Source organism: Tenrec ecaudatus, chromosome 1 (genome assembly GCF_050624435.1).
Source record: "Tenrec ecaudatus isolate mTenEca1 chromosome 1, mTenEca1.hap1, whole genome shotgun sequence".
Classification (NCBI taxonomy): domain Eukaryota; kingdom Metazoa; phylum Chordata; class Mammalia; order Afrosoricida; family Tenrecidae; genus Tenrec; species Tenrec ecaudatus.
Genome location: NC_134530.1, coordinates 9,605,618 through 9,621,403, shown reverse-complemented (window position 1 = coordinate 9,621,403; position 15,786 = coordinate 9,605,618). Strand labels below are relative to the sequence as shown.

Sequence of the window (15,786 nt, the reverse complement as noted above, 5' to 3'; positions counted from 1 at the left end):
CTGGAGCATACTGCGACAAAGGAAAATCCTAGGGACACACAGTAGGGAGGAAGTGCCGTTTGAACCCGCCCTGCAGTGGGGCAAACCAAGAAAGGAACATAATAGATCAGCAATGGTACCAAAGCCAAGTCACAAAGGCCCTAAAGAGCTCCCCCAAATAGACTTCAGGCTAGGAGGGGCAGCTCCCAGAATTCTCCCAGGACCTGTGGGGAGAGAGTCATAAAGGTCAGCAGACAGACCTGGAATTAGAATTATGTATACTATTTAATTCTTCTTTTTTTTCAATCGTTGTTTTCTATTTGTTTGATCTACGCCATTGTTGGTATGCCTACTTACATAAGACAGGCATGGGAAGCAAGTTTGAGGAGAAAGCAACTGGACCAACAGTCCTGCAGGGCCTTGGGGGGAGAAGGGGGAGGGGGAAGGGTGTGGTGGTCAAACAACGTCATAGACAGGGGGACAACTAGGGAGTAAAAATAACGAGGAGGATATAGAAATCCTGGGGGTGCTGGTGCAACAGCAATCTAGTCGAGAGAAAGTAGGTGGCAGAAATACGATGAGCACGATGGTGGGGCAGAAGGAAGATAAAAGGAAACAGAGAAATGATCTAGGAAGCAAAACTATGGAAAGAGATATAAGCATAGGTATGTCTATATGTAAATACATTAATCCATGAAAATAGAGGTACTGGCCTATGTACATATATTTACATGCCAATACACTGAGGATGAATTTCGAGCCTCTGCTCATACCCTCCCTCAATACAAGAACACTTTGTTCTAACAAATTGGCAATCTGAGATGCTCACCCTCCTGGCACAATCACTGAAGACAAAATGGTGCATAAGAAAATATGGTGAAGGTGGATGGTGCTTGGCTATTAAAAGATGTAGCATCTGGGGTCTGAAAGGCTTGAAGTGAAATAAGCGGACATCCAGCAGAGAAACAACAAGCCCACATGGAAGAAGCACACCAGCCTGTGCGATCATGAGGTGTCATTGGGACCAGGTAACAGGCATCTGAAGACCCTTAACAAACAAACAGAATCACATGATTTAGAACGAGGGTGGAGGTCAAACTAGAGACCCCAAACCTATCTGTAGACAATGGAACATCTCCCACTGAGGGGTCACAGGGAAGGGATGAGTCAACCAGGGCACAGAAAAGCACCGATAAAACACAATATTCCTCTGGTTCTCTGAGGCTTCCTCACCCCGACTACCATAACTCCAGTGATGCCTCTCATTTTGGACTGGAACATGGTGTAGATACGCATGTACACAGGTGTAGATAAGAGATGAGATCACTACACATGCAGCTCATGAGCAGGAATGGGAATAGAGATCCCAGATAGGTAGGGAGAAGGTGGAGGGGAGTAGGGGAGGAACAGTGAACCGATCACAGTGATCAACACATAACCACGTACCCACCTTCAGGGGGAAGAACAATGGAAACCATGGGGGAAGGGAGACAGTGGAGATATGAAAATAATAATTTATAATCAAGGGGTCATGAGGTGGGGGAGGGAGGGGGAAAAAGAGGAGCTGATACCAAAGGCTAAATAGAAAGTAATTGTCTAGAAAAGAAAGATGGCAACATATGCCCGATACAAATGATGTATGGATTGTAATAAGAATTGTAAGAGCTCTCAATAAAATGTTCAAAAAACAAGCAAGCAAACAAAAAATAACCACGCTGAGCTAAATATGTCAGCTGGAAAAGGAAAAATACTTAAAAAGCTCAAGTATATGAAAAAGCAAACATATGAAAGCCAAAGATTAATAGTGAATACCAAAGAAGGGAGGCAGAAGGGGAGTACTTTGTGCACAGAGTTTATGTCAATGATGGTAATTTGGAAAAGGATAGATGAGTGTAAGCAATAGCACTGAATTCTGTATGTGTAAATTGTTGAATTAGTAGAGATTTTTGTTTGATATATTTTCACCAACAATAACTAAAAAGACATTGTGGCTTTTGCCTTGCTGTCTTTAAAATGATTTGCTTTGGTGTGAAACCTGATGCTGTATCATTAATACCCTTAGCCCTGTGGAGTGGCCTAAGTGGGAAGAAACTAAAAAGTCTTCCACAAACAAAAGGCTTTACTATGGCAGATTATGAACTGAATCACACAGGCAAGTGGTTCTTGAATACAGGACCCACACAAATTGTGCGATAATAAATGTTTGGTATGTTAAGCCAGGAAGGTTTTGAGGTTAATTTTGCATGCAACCATAATAGATAGTACATGTACTGTTAGTACTCTTATGTTATATGAAGGCGATCATTAAATGCTTTCCTAGAGTCAGTGAATTTACATCTCTGCATTACGTCATCTCCTAAGTACAGAAAGATAACAGTTGCTGCTGAAGGCTTTTCCACATTGGTCACATTCCCAGGGCTTTCCTCCTGTGTGAATTCTCATGTGTTTCTTAACAGAGGAGCGATGCTGACAGGTTTCCTCACAGTGCTGGCATTTATGAGGCTTCTCACCTGTGTGAATTCGACTGTGCACAGTAAGGGAAGATGGTGTGCTGAAGGTCTTTCCACACTGAGTACACTCATGGAGAATCTCTCCAGTATGAACTCTCTCATGCATTTTGAGGCTACATCTAGTACGGAAGACACGAAGACACTGATTACATTCATAGGGCTTTTCACCAGTGTGTAGTCTCCTGTGCAATTTAAAAGTAGAAGAATTACTGAAGGCTTTCCCACAGTCACTGCATTCATAGGGCTTCTCCCCACTATGCCTTCGTTTGTGAACAGTAAGGTAAGAGCTACTGCTGAAGGATTTTCCACATTGGTTACAGTCATAGGGCTTTCCTCCAGTGTGAATTCTCTGGTGCTGTGTAAGGTTTGATTTTGTGCTGAAGACTTTAAAACACTGATTACATTCATTGAGCTTCACTCCAAGATGATTTCTCTCCTGTTGAAGAGACGAGCGATGACTAAAGTTTCTAATATTTTCAATATTCAAAGCAGTAACAAGAGTTCTCTCCCTCGGAATTCTGTTACATATATTATTATTTTAATTTTGATGTTTTTAAATTACTTTCTATGCTCATACAGAATTATGCCCAATGTAAGTCCTTAGAAAGTAAAGATGTATGATCCGCTACAAGTCTTTATTCTGTCCATAGAACATTCTCTGAAAAACTTAAAGCCAATTTATCCTTAAACACAATATCCGAGTCACATTTATGGAACTTTTTACTTATTTTTAGTGAAGAAATGTTTAGAGCTAACATCTCCAAATGTACAAGTCTCACAATATCTCTCCAGTCACAATTCTCTGTTTTAAATGTTACTGACTTTGCTGGTTATTTTATGGTTCTTTGAATTTAACCCCGAAAACCTGCTTGTTACGCTTACCGTTTTCTTGTGTTTAGTTTGCTCTTGTCTATAAGCAGCCTGCTTAGGAGTTAGCGCTTTGGTTTTCAGTGTACTCTCCAAATCTGAAACAAATTGAAAAAGAATTTTAATCGGTGGAGAAAAGAAATGGTGAAATGGATGCATGAGTAAAAACATAATCTCAAAACGTTTTGAGGAAGTTCACAATGAAGAGGACTTGGCTGTTGACAATTTATGGATTTCAAGGAGAATCTGGTGTTCACCTGTTCAGGTAAATGGGAGAATTCCTTTCTCTTTTGTCATCACTTTTTATTTTGCTCTAATGAGTACATCGAAATGGGCATGGAGTCCTGGTAAAATAGGTATAAGTAACTGTGCAGGGAGCTAAAAGCCTTTGTGAATTGAACAGTTCTGAAAATGGGCAGGTTTGATGTATGACCTTTGGAATAATCATGCCTAAAGTCACATGAATAGAGTAAAATCTTTGTCTTAACTACTTAGTTTCAGAAATAATGAGTAGGCTTTAAAGTTTTAAGTACCTTTAAAGAACAAATTAATTTTCTCACAGATTTGGGTACTAAAAAATCCAAATCAGTCGTAGCCTTCCTTGGTATTCCTTGTCTGTCTCAAGCTCCGCCTGGGAGCTATTTTGTGTCTTTTTTTTTTAATAACTCAGAAGTGATTAGAACTAGGTTCCACTCTACACTGGCATGATCAATTAGCAGAACAAAAACCATGTTCCCAAATAGGATCATATCTAAAGGCACACGTGTTTTCAGGCGACACAGCCAATCTGTAACATCATCCTCTTGTTCTCCCAAAGTTTATGTCCTTCTTGCACGCAAACCATATCTATCACCTGCTTCCTGAAGTTTTAACCCATTTGACAACTTCAAGCTCAAGACCTCGTCTTCTGATTTCTGTAACTCAAGTATCAATGAGGGTCTGCATGTGTTCCATCCCGGGGCAAAATTCTCCTTCGCGTGTGGACCTGTGAAATCTATAATACAAATTATCTGCTTCCACTGTGTAAGTGTGGAACTTTACAAGACAGTCATTTCCATTCCCCAGGGGCACAATGGAAGGAAAGGGTGGGTCACCACGCCATTCTGGAACTCAGCGGGCAAGCAGCAACTTGAAAGCTTCCAAAGAAACCTGGTTTTCCTCCAGCACAGGCGAGCAAGAGCCAAGCTCTCTGGATTCTAGGTGGAGAACCCCCCTCTGGGCATCAGTCTTGTCCTCTAGGTTCACTTGGTCAGTGACCTGATTCTCGTGGGCTTTTTGCCTTTCTTATTGCCGTCCACCAGCCTGGCAGCCTTGCCCTTTGAACTCTGGACAGGGTCCCACTTGCTTGGCCCAATAGAATAGCAGCCCTCTGTTCCTAAAGTGGTGGTGACCTCACCCTTTGTCACTATTTGAAACCTGGGGGTAGGGGTATCTATCTCCACCTTTCGAAGCTATGAAAGTTGGAGCATTTCTCCCTATGCTCATTCTGACTGTCCGATGCCTGCTGATATGAACAGCTTTGGGGATTGGACCCCCCTCCTTTTTTAAGGACAATGGATATTTCTAATTAAATAGTCCCACTGGAAGGAGCTGTACTAGCTGAGTTGGAATTCACTCAGGAGGCAGACAGCTTTCCCTTCAGTCTGAAATGGCAGAATTTGTGGTGTGGTGATTGATTAAATCCATCAGCTATAGCTTTCTCTCTTTTATTTTTTATTAATAATTTTATTGGGGGGCTGTTACAGATCTAATAACAATCCACACTTGTACATAAGTTGCCATCATTTCCAAAACATTTTCTTTCTATTTGAACCCTTGGTATCAACTCCTCTTTTTTCCCCTCCTTCCCACCGTTATGAATCCTTGATCAATTATATATTATTATTTTGAATCTTATATCGTCTGCGGTCTCCCTTTACTCACATTTCTATTATGGTCTAGGCTTAATCTCTTTAGCAAAAGCTTTGTATAGTCACAAAAGGTTGAAATCCTTTCCAGGAGAAGTTTTTTTAAGATTTTCCAACAGCATTTTCCAAATCGTTAAGTTCTTTGTCTCCTCTTCCTTTTGTGCCCTGCTCCCTTTCCCTCGGTTCATTTTAAATTTCTCTTTCCTCCTACATTTTATTATAAGTAGCATCAAGACCCCACAATTCCCCCTTAACATCTTGCTTAGATATAGCCTCAAATATCCAGCACTTACAAGTTCTACTTTCCACAAAACATTCTAATATAATTCAGACAAGTTTTTTGCTACTTTGTAATAATAGCTGCTTTTCTTTTATTGTCCAATAACATTAATCATTTCTTTTAAAAGCCTCAATAGAGGTACATTTATCATTATCATTTTAGCTATCATCTTGTTTATGATGATAGCTTTCCTCATAGGTCTCATTTTGCTCTGAATTTCACAGGAATTGTCCCTGATGTCAACAGTTCTACCAACAGTATCTTACAGGCAATCTAGGCTCACTAGCAAGAGGATCCAAATTCCTCCCACCTTAACCATTACTCAATTCCAAAGTCACTTTCATGTTTATTATTTGCTAGATTAGCAATCCCTATTCTCTGGGAGTCCTAGTAATGTAGTGGTTACATATCGAATTGGGATGCTAATTACAAGGTCAGCAGTTCAAAATCCATCAGCCAATCTGAGGCAGAAAGATGAGGCTTTGTATTCCTGTAAAGAGTTAATCCTGGAAACCCACAGAGGCAGTTCTAAACAACTGACCTATAGGTAGGGTCACTGTGAGTCGGAATAGACTCTATGGCAGTAAGTTTAATTAGTTTCCCCCCTTTGGTACCAAATTCTGTCTTAGTTACCTATGTTGTTGTATCAGAAATACAAGTAGGTAGTTTAAGGAACAGAAATTTATTTTCTTACAGTTCGGGAAGACAGAAATCCAATTCAGGGTATCAAATGTCAATTCCTTCTGTGAGTTTCTCTCTTGGTTGCTACTGTTGATGCTTCAGGCGATGATGCTTGCCATTCCTCTGAGTGCGTACAGATCCTCACTTTTGATCTGTCTTGCTCCTTGGTTTTGCGTCTATTCTTGTCTTTCATATAATGCAGAAGCAATTAGGTTTATGACCCACCCTACACTGGTATGATCACCTTGGCAAAACAAAAGAAATTCTATTTCCAAGCAAGGTCACATCTATAGTACCAGGAATTCAACACGTTTTTTCTTTTTCTTTGAAGGAGTGGCAGGCATGCAATTTTAATCCAGAATAATCTGCTTCATAAGGAACAAAAATACAAGTATTCTCCCCCAATAGCCTGTGACCAGGGGTAATTGCTATGGGAGCTCATGCCCAAGACCTAATGCACTTCAGAAGTCCCAAAGCATTTAACCACATTGAATACAGTCGGTCGGGGGCACATTTTCACTTCATAGAGGAGACAGACTTAGAAAGCAAATGCTGTGAAGGTAGGGACCCTCTATGTCTCATTCACCAGCATGTTTGCCATTTCCAACACAGACCCTGGCGCACAGTAGGTGCTCAAGACTGGTGTCTGAAGGATTATTTTAATGCAGAACTGATGTTGGCCTTACCAAGTGATGCCACGTTCCTGCTGTTCTCCAGCATTACATCTCTGTGTAGTTTTCTCTGAGAAGGGTCCAACAATGCCCACTCCTCCTGGGTGAACTCCACAGCCACATCTTCAAAGGTCACCAAATCCTACCATTGGAAATATCATGGCTTACTCAAGGACCACTTACACCACCCTTCCATACAGTTCCTCATGTTGTGGTGGCCCCCCAACCATAAAATTATTTTCACTGCAACTTCCTAACTAAAATTTTGCAACTGTGATGAATCGGGTAACCCCCGTGAAAGGGTTGTTTGATCCCCAAGGGGTTGCAACCCACAGGTTGAGAACCGCTGACTTACACCAATGTGGACATGAAAGGGGTCAAGGCTGACAAAAACTGGGGAAGGATGAGATGGACGGGCAGGCTTTTGAGGTTGCCCCTCGTCTGCCTCTGGACTCAGTTCTCATTGCTCACCTTGTCTACCTATGTCTCCTCACGAGGTTAAAGATAGCGTTAACACGGAGACGACATTCCCCAGTATTGGAGCTCCTGTAATATTATTCCCCTTCACCTCTGGGCTTCCTGGGACATGGCAGAAATCATAGGAAATACTTGATGGATGAACAGTTTTCTTTTAGAGATTATAAATTGCTTGATGTTAAAGCATGTTGTTAGGGGCCACTGGAGCAGTTCCAACTCACAGCGGCGCTGTGGACGAGAGAGGAACGCTGCCTGGTCCCATGTCATCCTCACAACTATTCTCAAGTGTGAGCCCATTGCTGCAGTCATCTTGCTGAGGACCTTCCTCTTCTTCATTGCCCCTCCACTTTACCACAAGCATGATGTCCTTCTCCAGGGGCTGGTCTTTAAAACATAATTATCTTTTTTTTTAAATTGGTTTTAATTTAAAATGCTCATTGGAAAATGGTTGTAAAAATTGAGCTATTCTGACATATTCTGGGAATTCCTTTACACATCATGAGAAACCCACAGATCCTGGGATTCCTGGGGACATGGCTTCGCAATGAGGCTCCAGGCTATTTATTAAAAGATAAGTCCAACTTTTGGTCAAAGAAATAATGATTTGAAAAAAAGAAATATCTGACTCACCTGTAACCAGCTTGTGAGGAACCCGTTAACCAATTCTTCTTCCCCTGTGGGTCCTTTTTGATGAGAGGCCGGGTAGAGAGCAGATTGAGGTAGAGGAGGAGAAACTAGTCAGAATAATCCAGGCTTGTCCTGTGTTCTAACACCCACAAAGGTGGACTTTTTCTCACCTAACTATGAGAGATTATATCCCATGCAAATATACATACATGGACACCCAAACATCTGCACCTATGCACGAAGACACCCACACACAGGTTTTTTTGTTTAAAGCTTGGGTAGAAGCTTGTCTAACTCAGGGCTAGAAAACAGGCCTCGAGTGCTACTCCACTTGAAGAAGAGATTACGTTTCTCATATCACAGAGGAGAAGACTGTAGTTTACAGGGCATCGTTACGATTTTATCAAGTTTATACAAACACTAAAAGTCCAATTTTAAAAACTTCCTTACAGTCACCACAGAGGCTACATATACAATGTGATCTCAGCAACCTCTGGACCTCAATTGGTACTTGCTTTGCCCAGTCCTCCCTCCTCCATGTCTGCTCAGCCCCTCCTCCCCTTGCTGCTCCTTTAAAACCCAGACTCGGAGGGCTTGCATGGACCCAAAGATTTACCACAAGTGGGGGACAGAAGCACGGCTGCCATTCTGATTAAGACGTATGTTTGTTTCCTGAACCACCAGGCAGGGGGAGAACCACCCTTCTCAGCACTCTGTACTTTGGCCGGGATCTGTAAGAAATGGGGAGACACTAAAAATCCGCAGCCTCTTTCCCTCTCCAGGTGACCGAGGACGCGCCTGCCGTGTGCCAGCAAGTCCCCCTGCTTCCAGGGTCTGCCTTTAAAACTGGGTCTTGATTTGGCTTAGCAGGTTATCAACCCAGGGCCGTGTGACGCAAAATTGGGCTTCCTCTGTCTTCAGTGGGACAACTCCTACATTACTGCTCCACTTCCTTTTACGACCTTCGCGCCACTGAGTCCTGCCCCAATCTTCCCGCCTGATTGCTGTCACCAGCACATTTCCTGGGACATTTGCTCGAGGCTTTGATGTTGGCTTCCCACCATGTCTTCACCCTCCAGTTCCAGAGGACCCTGACAGTATCAGGAGGGCCTCACTTTCAGTGTCCTGTGCCCTGACTCTACCTGGGTCACACATTGCCATGGGTAGCATCCTAGATTGGTTCGTCAGCTGAAATTGTTCTACCATTTAGAATGAGTTAAAGTTTCCTCCTTTCTGAACTCAACCTCCTATCCCTGTCTGGTTCATGAATTAGTTTTCCTCTTACCACAAGGTACGTACAGAGGCTGCTGTCCACCACTCTCCCAATTCCTTGTAATCTAGGAATCATTTCCTCCTCTCACTCCATACTTAGCTAGCTCAGATTTCATTGACTTTCAATTTAACAAATCTCCTAATACTTACTTCTTAGCTTCACACAAGCTTAGAACACTCTACTAAAGGACGATTCTAATTGTCTGCCTGCTTCACGGTAACGTGCACGCCATGTACAAGAACAGCCTGTACAAGAACACCTCCAGAATAGCACGGCTGCCAACATGAAGAGACCTCTACCTTTCTGGGGAAAGTCATTCTTACAAAAGGACATGATGCTTGGTGAAGTAGAGGGGCCACAAAAAAAGAGGAAGACCTTCAGTAAGGTAGACGACTGACACAGGGGTGGTAAAAATGGCTCAAACACACAAACCATTGTGGGGACGGTGCAGCACCAGGCAGTGCTGCCTTCTGTTGTGCACAGGGCTGCTGTGAGACAGAACTGACTCGATGGCGCCTGACGACAAGCACCGCTCAGGGGCAAGCCTACTAGTCAATGCACCGGCCTCCTCATCCAGAGACGATCCAAATTTCCTTTAATCCCTTTGGGTCTCACACGCCCTCACCTTCCCCCTTTGTGGTCACCGGTTTCCAAAACTGCCCAGGTGATTCTTGTGGAGTCCTTTTCACTCCCCTGTGCAGCCCTCTCCCACAGAGAATTAGAGCTGATCAATACAGCACGGCAGGGATGACAGGAGTGACTTGAGACGAGGTTGTAGAAGGCAGGGCAGCTTTGGTCTCTTGCATTGCTTGCTCTAGACTAACCCTAAAGCAGCACCGTGGAGAGGCCCAGGTGGGGGCTACGGAAGCCCCCCAGCAACAGCCAGCAGCAACGTAGCAGCCACGAGAACGAACCACCTTGGGAGTGAACCTCCCTCTCTTGTCAAACCTTCATGTGGCCACAGCCCCGGTGAATAGCCTCTTGCATCACGGAAATGCTAAGTCAGAACTTTCCAGTTAAGGCACTCCTGAGCCCCTCACCCACCAAAACAGAAAATGATGATAAAAGATTAGTGTCGTTTGGGACTAATTTTGTTATGCAGCAGAAGATAATGAATTCACCTTCACTTTCAGATGACTCTGACTTTTCTTTCTCAAAGTATTATCCTGAGAAAAAAGGCTTACCCCCCAAGCCATCTGCATCCTGGTTTCTTTTCTGCTTCCTGTTACAAAGGAGGAGTTATCTGCCCTTTTCTATAAGGCCGCCCTCTGCAGTTCATTCTGTGTTCTAGTTCGTCGTCTTTTACCAGATCTGTATACAATTAGTCTTTTCTCTTCAGTCTCTCCCATGCTACTCAGCTCTTTTACAAGCCGCTACCTCGGATCCAGTAATTTTCGTAGAGATATCAGCTTATCAGAACAGTTTCCTCCTGGTTATGGCCGAGTCTTTTCCCTTTGTTACAGTCAAAGTTTTCGAAAGTGGATTTATTCTATGCCTTGATTCTGCAGGTTCCACTCCCTCCTCAACACAGCACAACCTGCGGTGCCACTACTGGGAGAACAGCATCTTCAGTCGAATCACCTTAGTAAGCTTCTTCACAGAATGGTAGCTGGAAACTACACTGATATCCTATTGTACCTGTGAGATCAACAATACTCCCTATCGACAAGGCTGGCTTCTCATACACTGTGGCTCACGGCGCCCAGGGAAGGGTTTTTGGCCACATCAGGCACGGCTGCAAAAACACTATCCTTTTCCCAATTACGTCCGCGCTAGTGGTTTCTTTCAACATAGATACGTACACACCAAAAGACACGTGAAAGGCTATTTATTCACTGTGGTGCTCCTTATAATAGCAAAAGATGGCAACAACAAAAAGAATTCCCATTAAATTAAGGAGAGCCATGGGGTCAGAGGAGACCCTGACTGGTGCAAGCAGTTAACCTACTCAGCTACTGACCCCCAAGTTGGAGCGTTCGGAGCAGCCAGAGGTGCCACAGACGAGAAGCGTTACGTACTTCTGCACTATAGAGTGCAGCCCTACTGCGACATACATGGGCCGCAAGGACTCCTAACTGACTCAGTATGTATTTCCAGTGACTGGAAATGAACATAGAAAAGATCAGAAGGATCTCTAGGATTGATGTTCTTATCATAAAATGTTAGGTGAAACAAAAAAAGGCCAAAACACAACAAAAAAAGTAAAGATGAGGCGTTGCCCCTTTTTACAAAGATGGTGCCAAAAGTAGAGAAAGAAGTCCTTGCCATTCCCCAAACTGAAACCAAAGCAAAGGCTTTGAAGGTCAATAAGGCAGCGCTGGAAGGTGTCCCCAGACACAGCCATGCGCACACATACACACTCTGATAGTGTGGCCCGAGATGCTACGCCTTGAAGCAACCTTGGACGAGCACCTCCAAGAACAACAAGCTTGACCACGACACCATCATCAGGTTCCCGGACCACTGAGAAAATCGAAGACAGCCATCCACGTGAGTTCACTGTGGGTGTCAAGGCCAGCTAGTGCCAAATAAAACAGGTTGTGAAGAAGCTCCATGCCATTGACCGTAGCCAAGGTCAATGCCATAATCCTTCTGGACAGAGATCTATGTCCCAATATGATGCTTTGGATGCTATCAACAATACTGGGACCTCCTGAGTTCAGCTGGCACATTCTAAATCTGAAAATTGTCGAATTTCATTCAAAAAAGAAAATAAAAGAGTGTAGAATATACAGAATATAAATAAATTACACACACCCCTTTTGCTTATAGATGCTGAGAGGATAAATGAAAGTAAAGAGAAGCTAGTACGGGTGGTGAAATCTTGGGATGAGGAGACAGGACTGCAATTAAACCAAACCCAAACGCACTGCCTGATATCAAGTTTATTCTGACTCACAGTGACCCTATAGGACAGGGTAGAATTGCTCCTTTGGGTGGGGTGATATTCTTAAAGGGACAACAAACAGCTTCATCTTTCTCTCATGGAGGAGCTGGTGGGTTTGAACTGCCAACCTTGGGGTTAGAAACTCAACAGTTAACCCATTATGCCACCAGGGCTCTTTCAGCTCTGACAATGTTTTATTAGGCTCGACTCTGGAGCCATGTTTCAAAACAACAGCAACAAGCCTCACATCAGAAAACGAATAACTAAATGAACCCAAATGCACATAACACTGGAAACATGATCACAAGGGGGAAATCATGTCATGTGACTTTAAGGCAAAATCTATTGCTAATTCAATCATTTTTCTAGAGGTGAGCATCCGTGTTGCTTCCCATCTTCTGCTGTTAGAGATGGTGCTATAATAATATCTTTGTGTCTATATGTTGCTTTGAAATTTGGTTCGACTTGGTTACATTTGGAAATAGGATTGCCAGGTAAGCACAATACTTTGTTATATATATATTATATATATTAAATATTATATGTATAAATATTATATAAAGGGGAACACTCTTCATAAGCAAAGAATATTAGGTCCCAAGAGCTCACCTTGTCCTGGGAATACTTTCTCTTTTTGCTGACTCTAATCCTCAGTCATTCCCAACGGCCAGCCGTTCACTCTTTCTTAGAGGGAAACAGGGGTCGTAAGCAGCTTGCTTCACTCTCTCATCTGTAGCCTCTCAAATTTCACCTTCCAGTCATCACAGGTCCCAGGTCCTGAGCTTCTGTGGCAGAGAGAACGTCCCCTGACCCAGAGAGGGCCATGTCCTAATCCCTGGAACTTGTAGATCCAGAACCTAGTGTGGCAAAAGGGACTTTACAGACACGATTAAGTTAAGGATCTTGAGATGGGAAGAGGGACATTTTATGATGTATAAATTTCACCTAGATGTTCCATGTAGGATATGAGAAATACATTTTATTTCTCTTTCTATTCTCTTAGCATCCTATACTGTAAAGTCCCTCTGTTTACTTGTTTGGGCCCCTGGGTGGCACCAATGATTTGCACTTGACTCCTAAGCTAAAGGTTGGTATTAGAACCACTCCCAAAGCACCGTGGAAGAAAGGCCTGGTGCTCCAAGGCTGTCAAGATTACAGCTAGTGGTGAGAGGAGAGGAGATGTGGCAAGGGAAGCAGGGGCATGGGAGAGGGTGAGGGGGGTTGTAGAAGAGAGACAGTCTTGAAGATGCTATGCTACTGGCTTTGAATACTGAAGGTGAGCCGTCTGCCCTTCTTGTTTGTATTTACAGACTGTATATGTCAACAGGGCCCAGTTTGCTGGGCTGGCAGCATTCATGTATTCCTAGCTTGCCACCTGCTGCCCAGCATGGGCCAGAGCAGCTTCATACCGTAAGCATTTGATTTTTCTCAACTTAGTTTGCTAAATTGAGATTTTATGGTGACTCTTAGCCACTTTACAAGGAGCCTGCTCGGGTAAAGGCCAGCCTGCTAAATGGAAGGTTAGCGGTTTGAGATAATTAGTTTATTGTGCCAGCCTGGCCAATAAACACAAGTGGGATTAATTGAAGGGCGGGGAGAGAAATGGCTTGAGCCTCACCTCGCTCTTTGATCATCAGGCAAGGGTGCGGCTGCCTTGCTTGTTCTGTGCCTCAATTTACAGGCTGCACTACCTGTGGGACGCTTAGCTGGTGGACTGTGTCGCTGTAAGTTGAGGTCCCTTTAAGACCACACAATTGGAATGTACATCTCTGGAGCTGGGGACTGACGGTTGGTGACCTGGCTGACGGTGACCTGCCTTGCTGTTTGCTGCCTGTGCTGATATAGCCTAGCTCTCTCTACAGAGGACTAACTGGCGGCCCTCAAGATTTAAAGCACTGCTAATGTCTCTCAACTCTCTCAGGGGAGTGAGTTGCACTGAGCCATTGGTACTGCTTTCTAATTTAACTGTTCATTTCTTGTATTATATAGCTATCTATCTGTATATAATTTAACAGTTCATTTCTTGTGTTATATATCTATCTTTATAAATATACATACAATTACTAGCAATCTGGTTTTGTCTCCCTAACTGTTCAATTCCCACCCCTCCGACACTCCCCCCAACACACACACCCCCCACCCCCCACCCCCGCTCTGAAAGAGAAAGATCAAGCCGTCTACTCTAATAAAGACTTACAGGATCGGAAACCCTCTGAGTCGCTGTGAGTCTGCATCACACGATGTTTTGCTTTGGTCTAGCTGCCTTAAACACACCTTACCCACCCATTGGTCTTAGCTGAAATTTCAACTCTCCACAGTTTATTCAGACACTTTAGTTTGGGCCCTGGAGGTGGGCTTCCCCTCCTTAGCATTATAGATGTTTCCAGGAGAACTCCGATCTGTTGGGGGCAATGGGAACATGGCAGAACACTGAGCGGCACCCACTAGATGCCAGTAGCTGTTGTGCTGTGTCTGCGGGTTTATTCTAACTCTGCCCTAATTGGGCTAAGTCGTAATCTTTATGGAAGGAGTCCTGATGGTGCAATGACCTAAGTAAGCATTGAGCTACTAACGGCAAGGTTGACGGTTCAAAGTCACCTGTCTCTCCTTACCCTTGAGAGACAGACAAGGCTGCTCTGGTGAAGGGCGTTGGAAACCTATAGGTGCAGTTTTACTCTGACCTGTAGGGCCGCTATAAGGAGTTCTGGTGGCATATTTTTGTTACTGCAAGGTTAGCAGTTTGAAACCGCCAGCCGCTCTGCAGAAAAGGCTTTTGACTCCAGTGAAGATTACAGCCGTCTCGGAAAACCGCAGTGGCAGTTCTACCCTGTCCTATCGGGTCGCTATGAATCAGCATCGACTCGGTGGCAGTGAGTCTGGTTTTGGTTGAATAGGGTCGCGATAAGTCAGAAAGGGCTCCTCAGAGATGGGCAAACTTAAAGTAGACGGTGGACTTGAACCGTCGACGTCTGGCTTAGCAGGTCAGCACTTCCCCGTCGCGCCACCAGGGCTCCTGAGAGCAAGAGCATCCCTTCCCTCTCCCCCTAGATCTGTGACAACCCTGAACGTTGGAAACGCCGGGATGAGGGTGATGGAAGCGGGGTTCTCCGGGCAGGCCACGGAACTGCGAGGCCCCGGGGGAGGAGGACACGGCTCCGAGGAGGGGCGCAGGGACGCCGGCGGCCGGCGGCTCACGTCTCCACAGACTCCGAAGCGGGGCCCCGACCCGCGCACTACTCACCGGGTCCCAAGGTCCCGTCGGGCTCGCAGGCGGAACCTGGGGCCCGCGGCGTTCCCTCCGGCGCGGGACCTGCAGCCCCGCCCAGGACCCGCCCACAGTTCCGCTTCCGGTCGTGAGCTTCCGGCGCCGCGGCGCGGACGGTGGGCTGCGGTCGCGAGCCGCCGCGGGCACAGCGTTTACAGGGAATGCAAAGCTGCACAGCGTGCGTTTCGGAGCTGCAGTCAGGTCCAGCGTGGGACGAGGCTGTGGGCAGGAGCAGGCTGGGGGCGTGGCTCTTTAGAGTCGGGGGCGGGGCTGTGGGCAGGAGCAGGCTGGGGGCGTGGCTCTTAGGAACACCTGGCTAGAAGGGCCGCGACTAGAGTCGGGGGCGGGGTTGTGGGCGGAGA

At 44.9% G+C, this 15,786-nt stretch overlaps 1 protein-coding gene and 1 long non-coding RNA gene across 6 annotated transcripts in view; one reads left to right on the top strand and one right to left on the bottom strand.

Annotated features, from left to right (window-relative positions):
* ZNF557 (zinc finger protein 557) overlaps positions 1-15,483 on the bottom strand; it is a 35,927-nt gene extending 20,444 nt beyond the window's left edge. Inside the window, exons 1-7 of one of the 5 annotated variants that reach the window (XM_075545871.1) lie at positions 15,401-15,482; positions 12,769-13,034; positions 8,616-8,730; positions 8,003-8,055; positions 6,911-7,037; positions 3,372-3,454; positions 2,490-2,925 (exon numbers count right to left, since the gene is read on the bottom strand). In XM_075545871.1, the coding sequence (XP_075401986.1) occupies positions 2,490-2,925; positions 3,372-3,454; positions 6,911-7,037; positions 8,003-8,055; positions 8,616-8,646 (730 nt within the window). In that variant the 5' untranslated portion in view covers positions 8,647-8,730; positions 12,769-13,034; positions 15,401-15,482. Of the gene's footprint in view, positions 1-2,489; positions 2,926-3,371; positions 3,455-6,910; positions 7,038-8,002; positions 8,056-8,615; positions 8,731-12,768; positions 13,035-15,400 lie in introns of those variants that run through there. The other 4 variants (XM_075545900.1, XM_075545879.1, XM_075545910.1 and 1 more) reach the window with 4 other exon arrangements.
* A 37-nt stretch (positions 15,484-15,520) lies between these two features.
* LOC142444734 (uncharacterized) overlaps positions 15,521-15,786 on the top strand; it is a 32,521-nt gene continuing 32,255 nt past the window's right edge. Inside the window, exon 1 of the long non-coding RNA XR_012783929.1 lies at positions 15,521-15,625. This is a non-coding gene — a long non-coding RNA (uncharacterized LOC142444734). The remainder of the gene's footprint in view (positions 15,626-15,786) is intronic.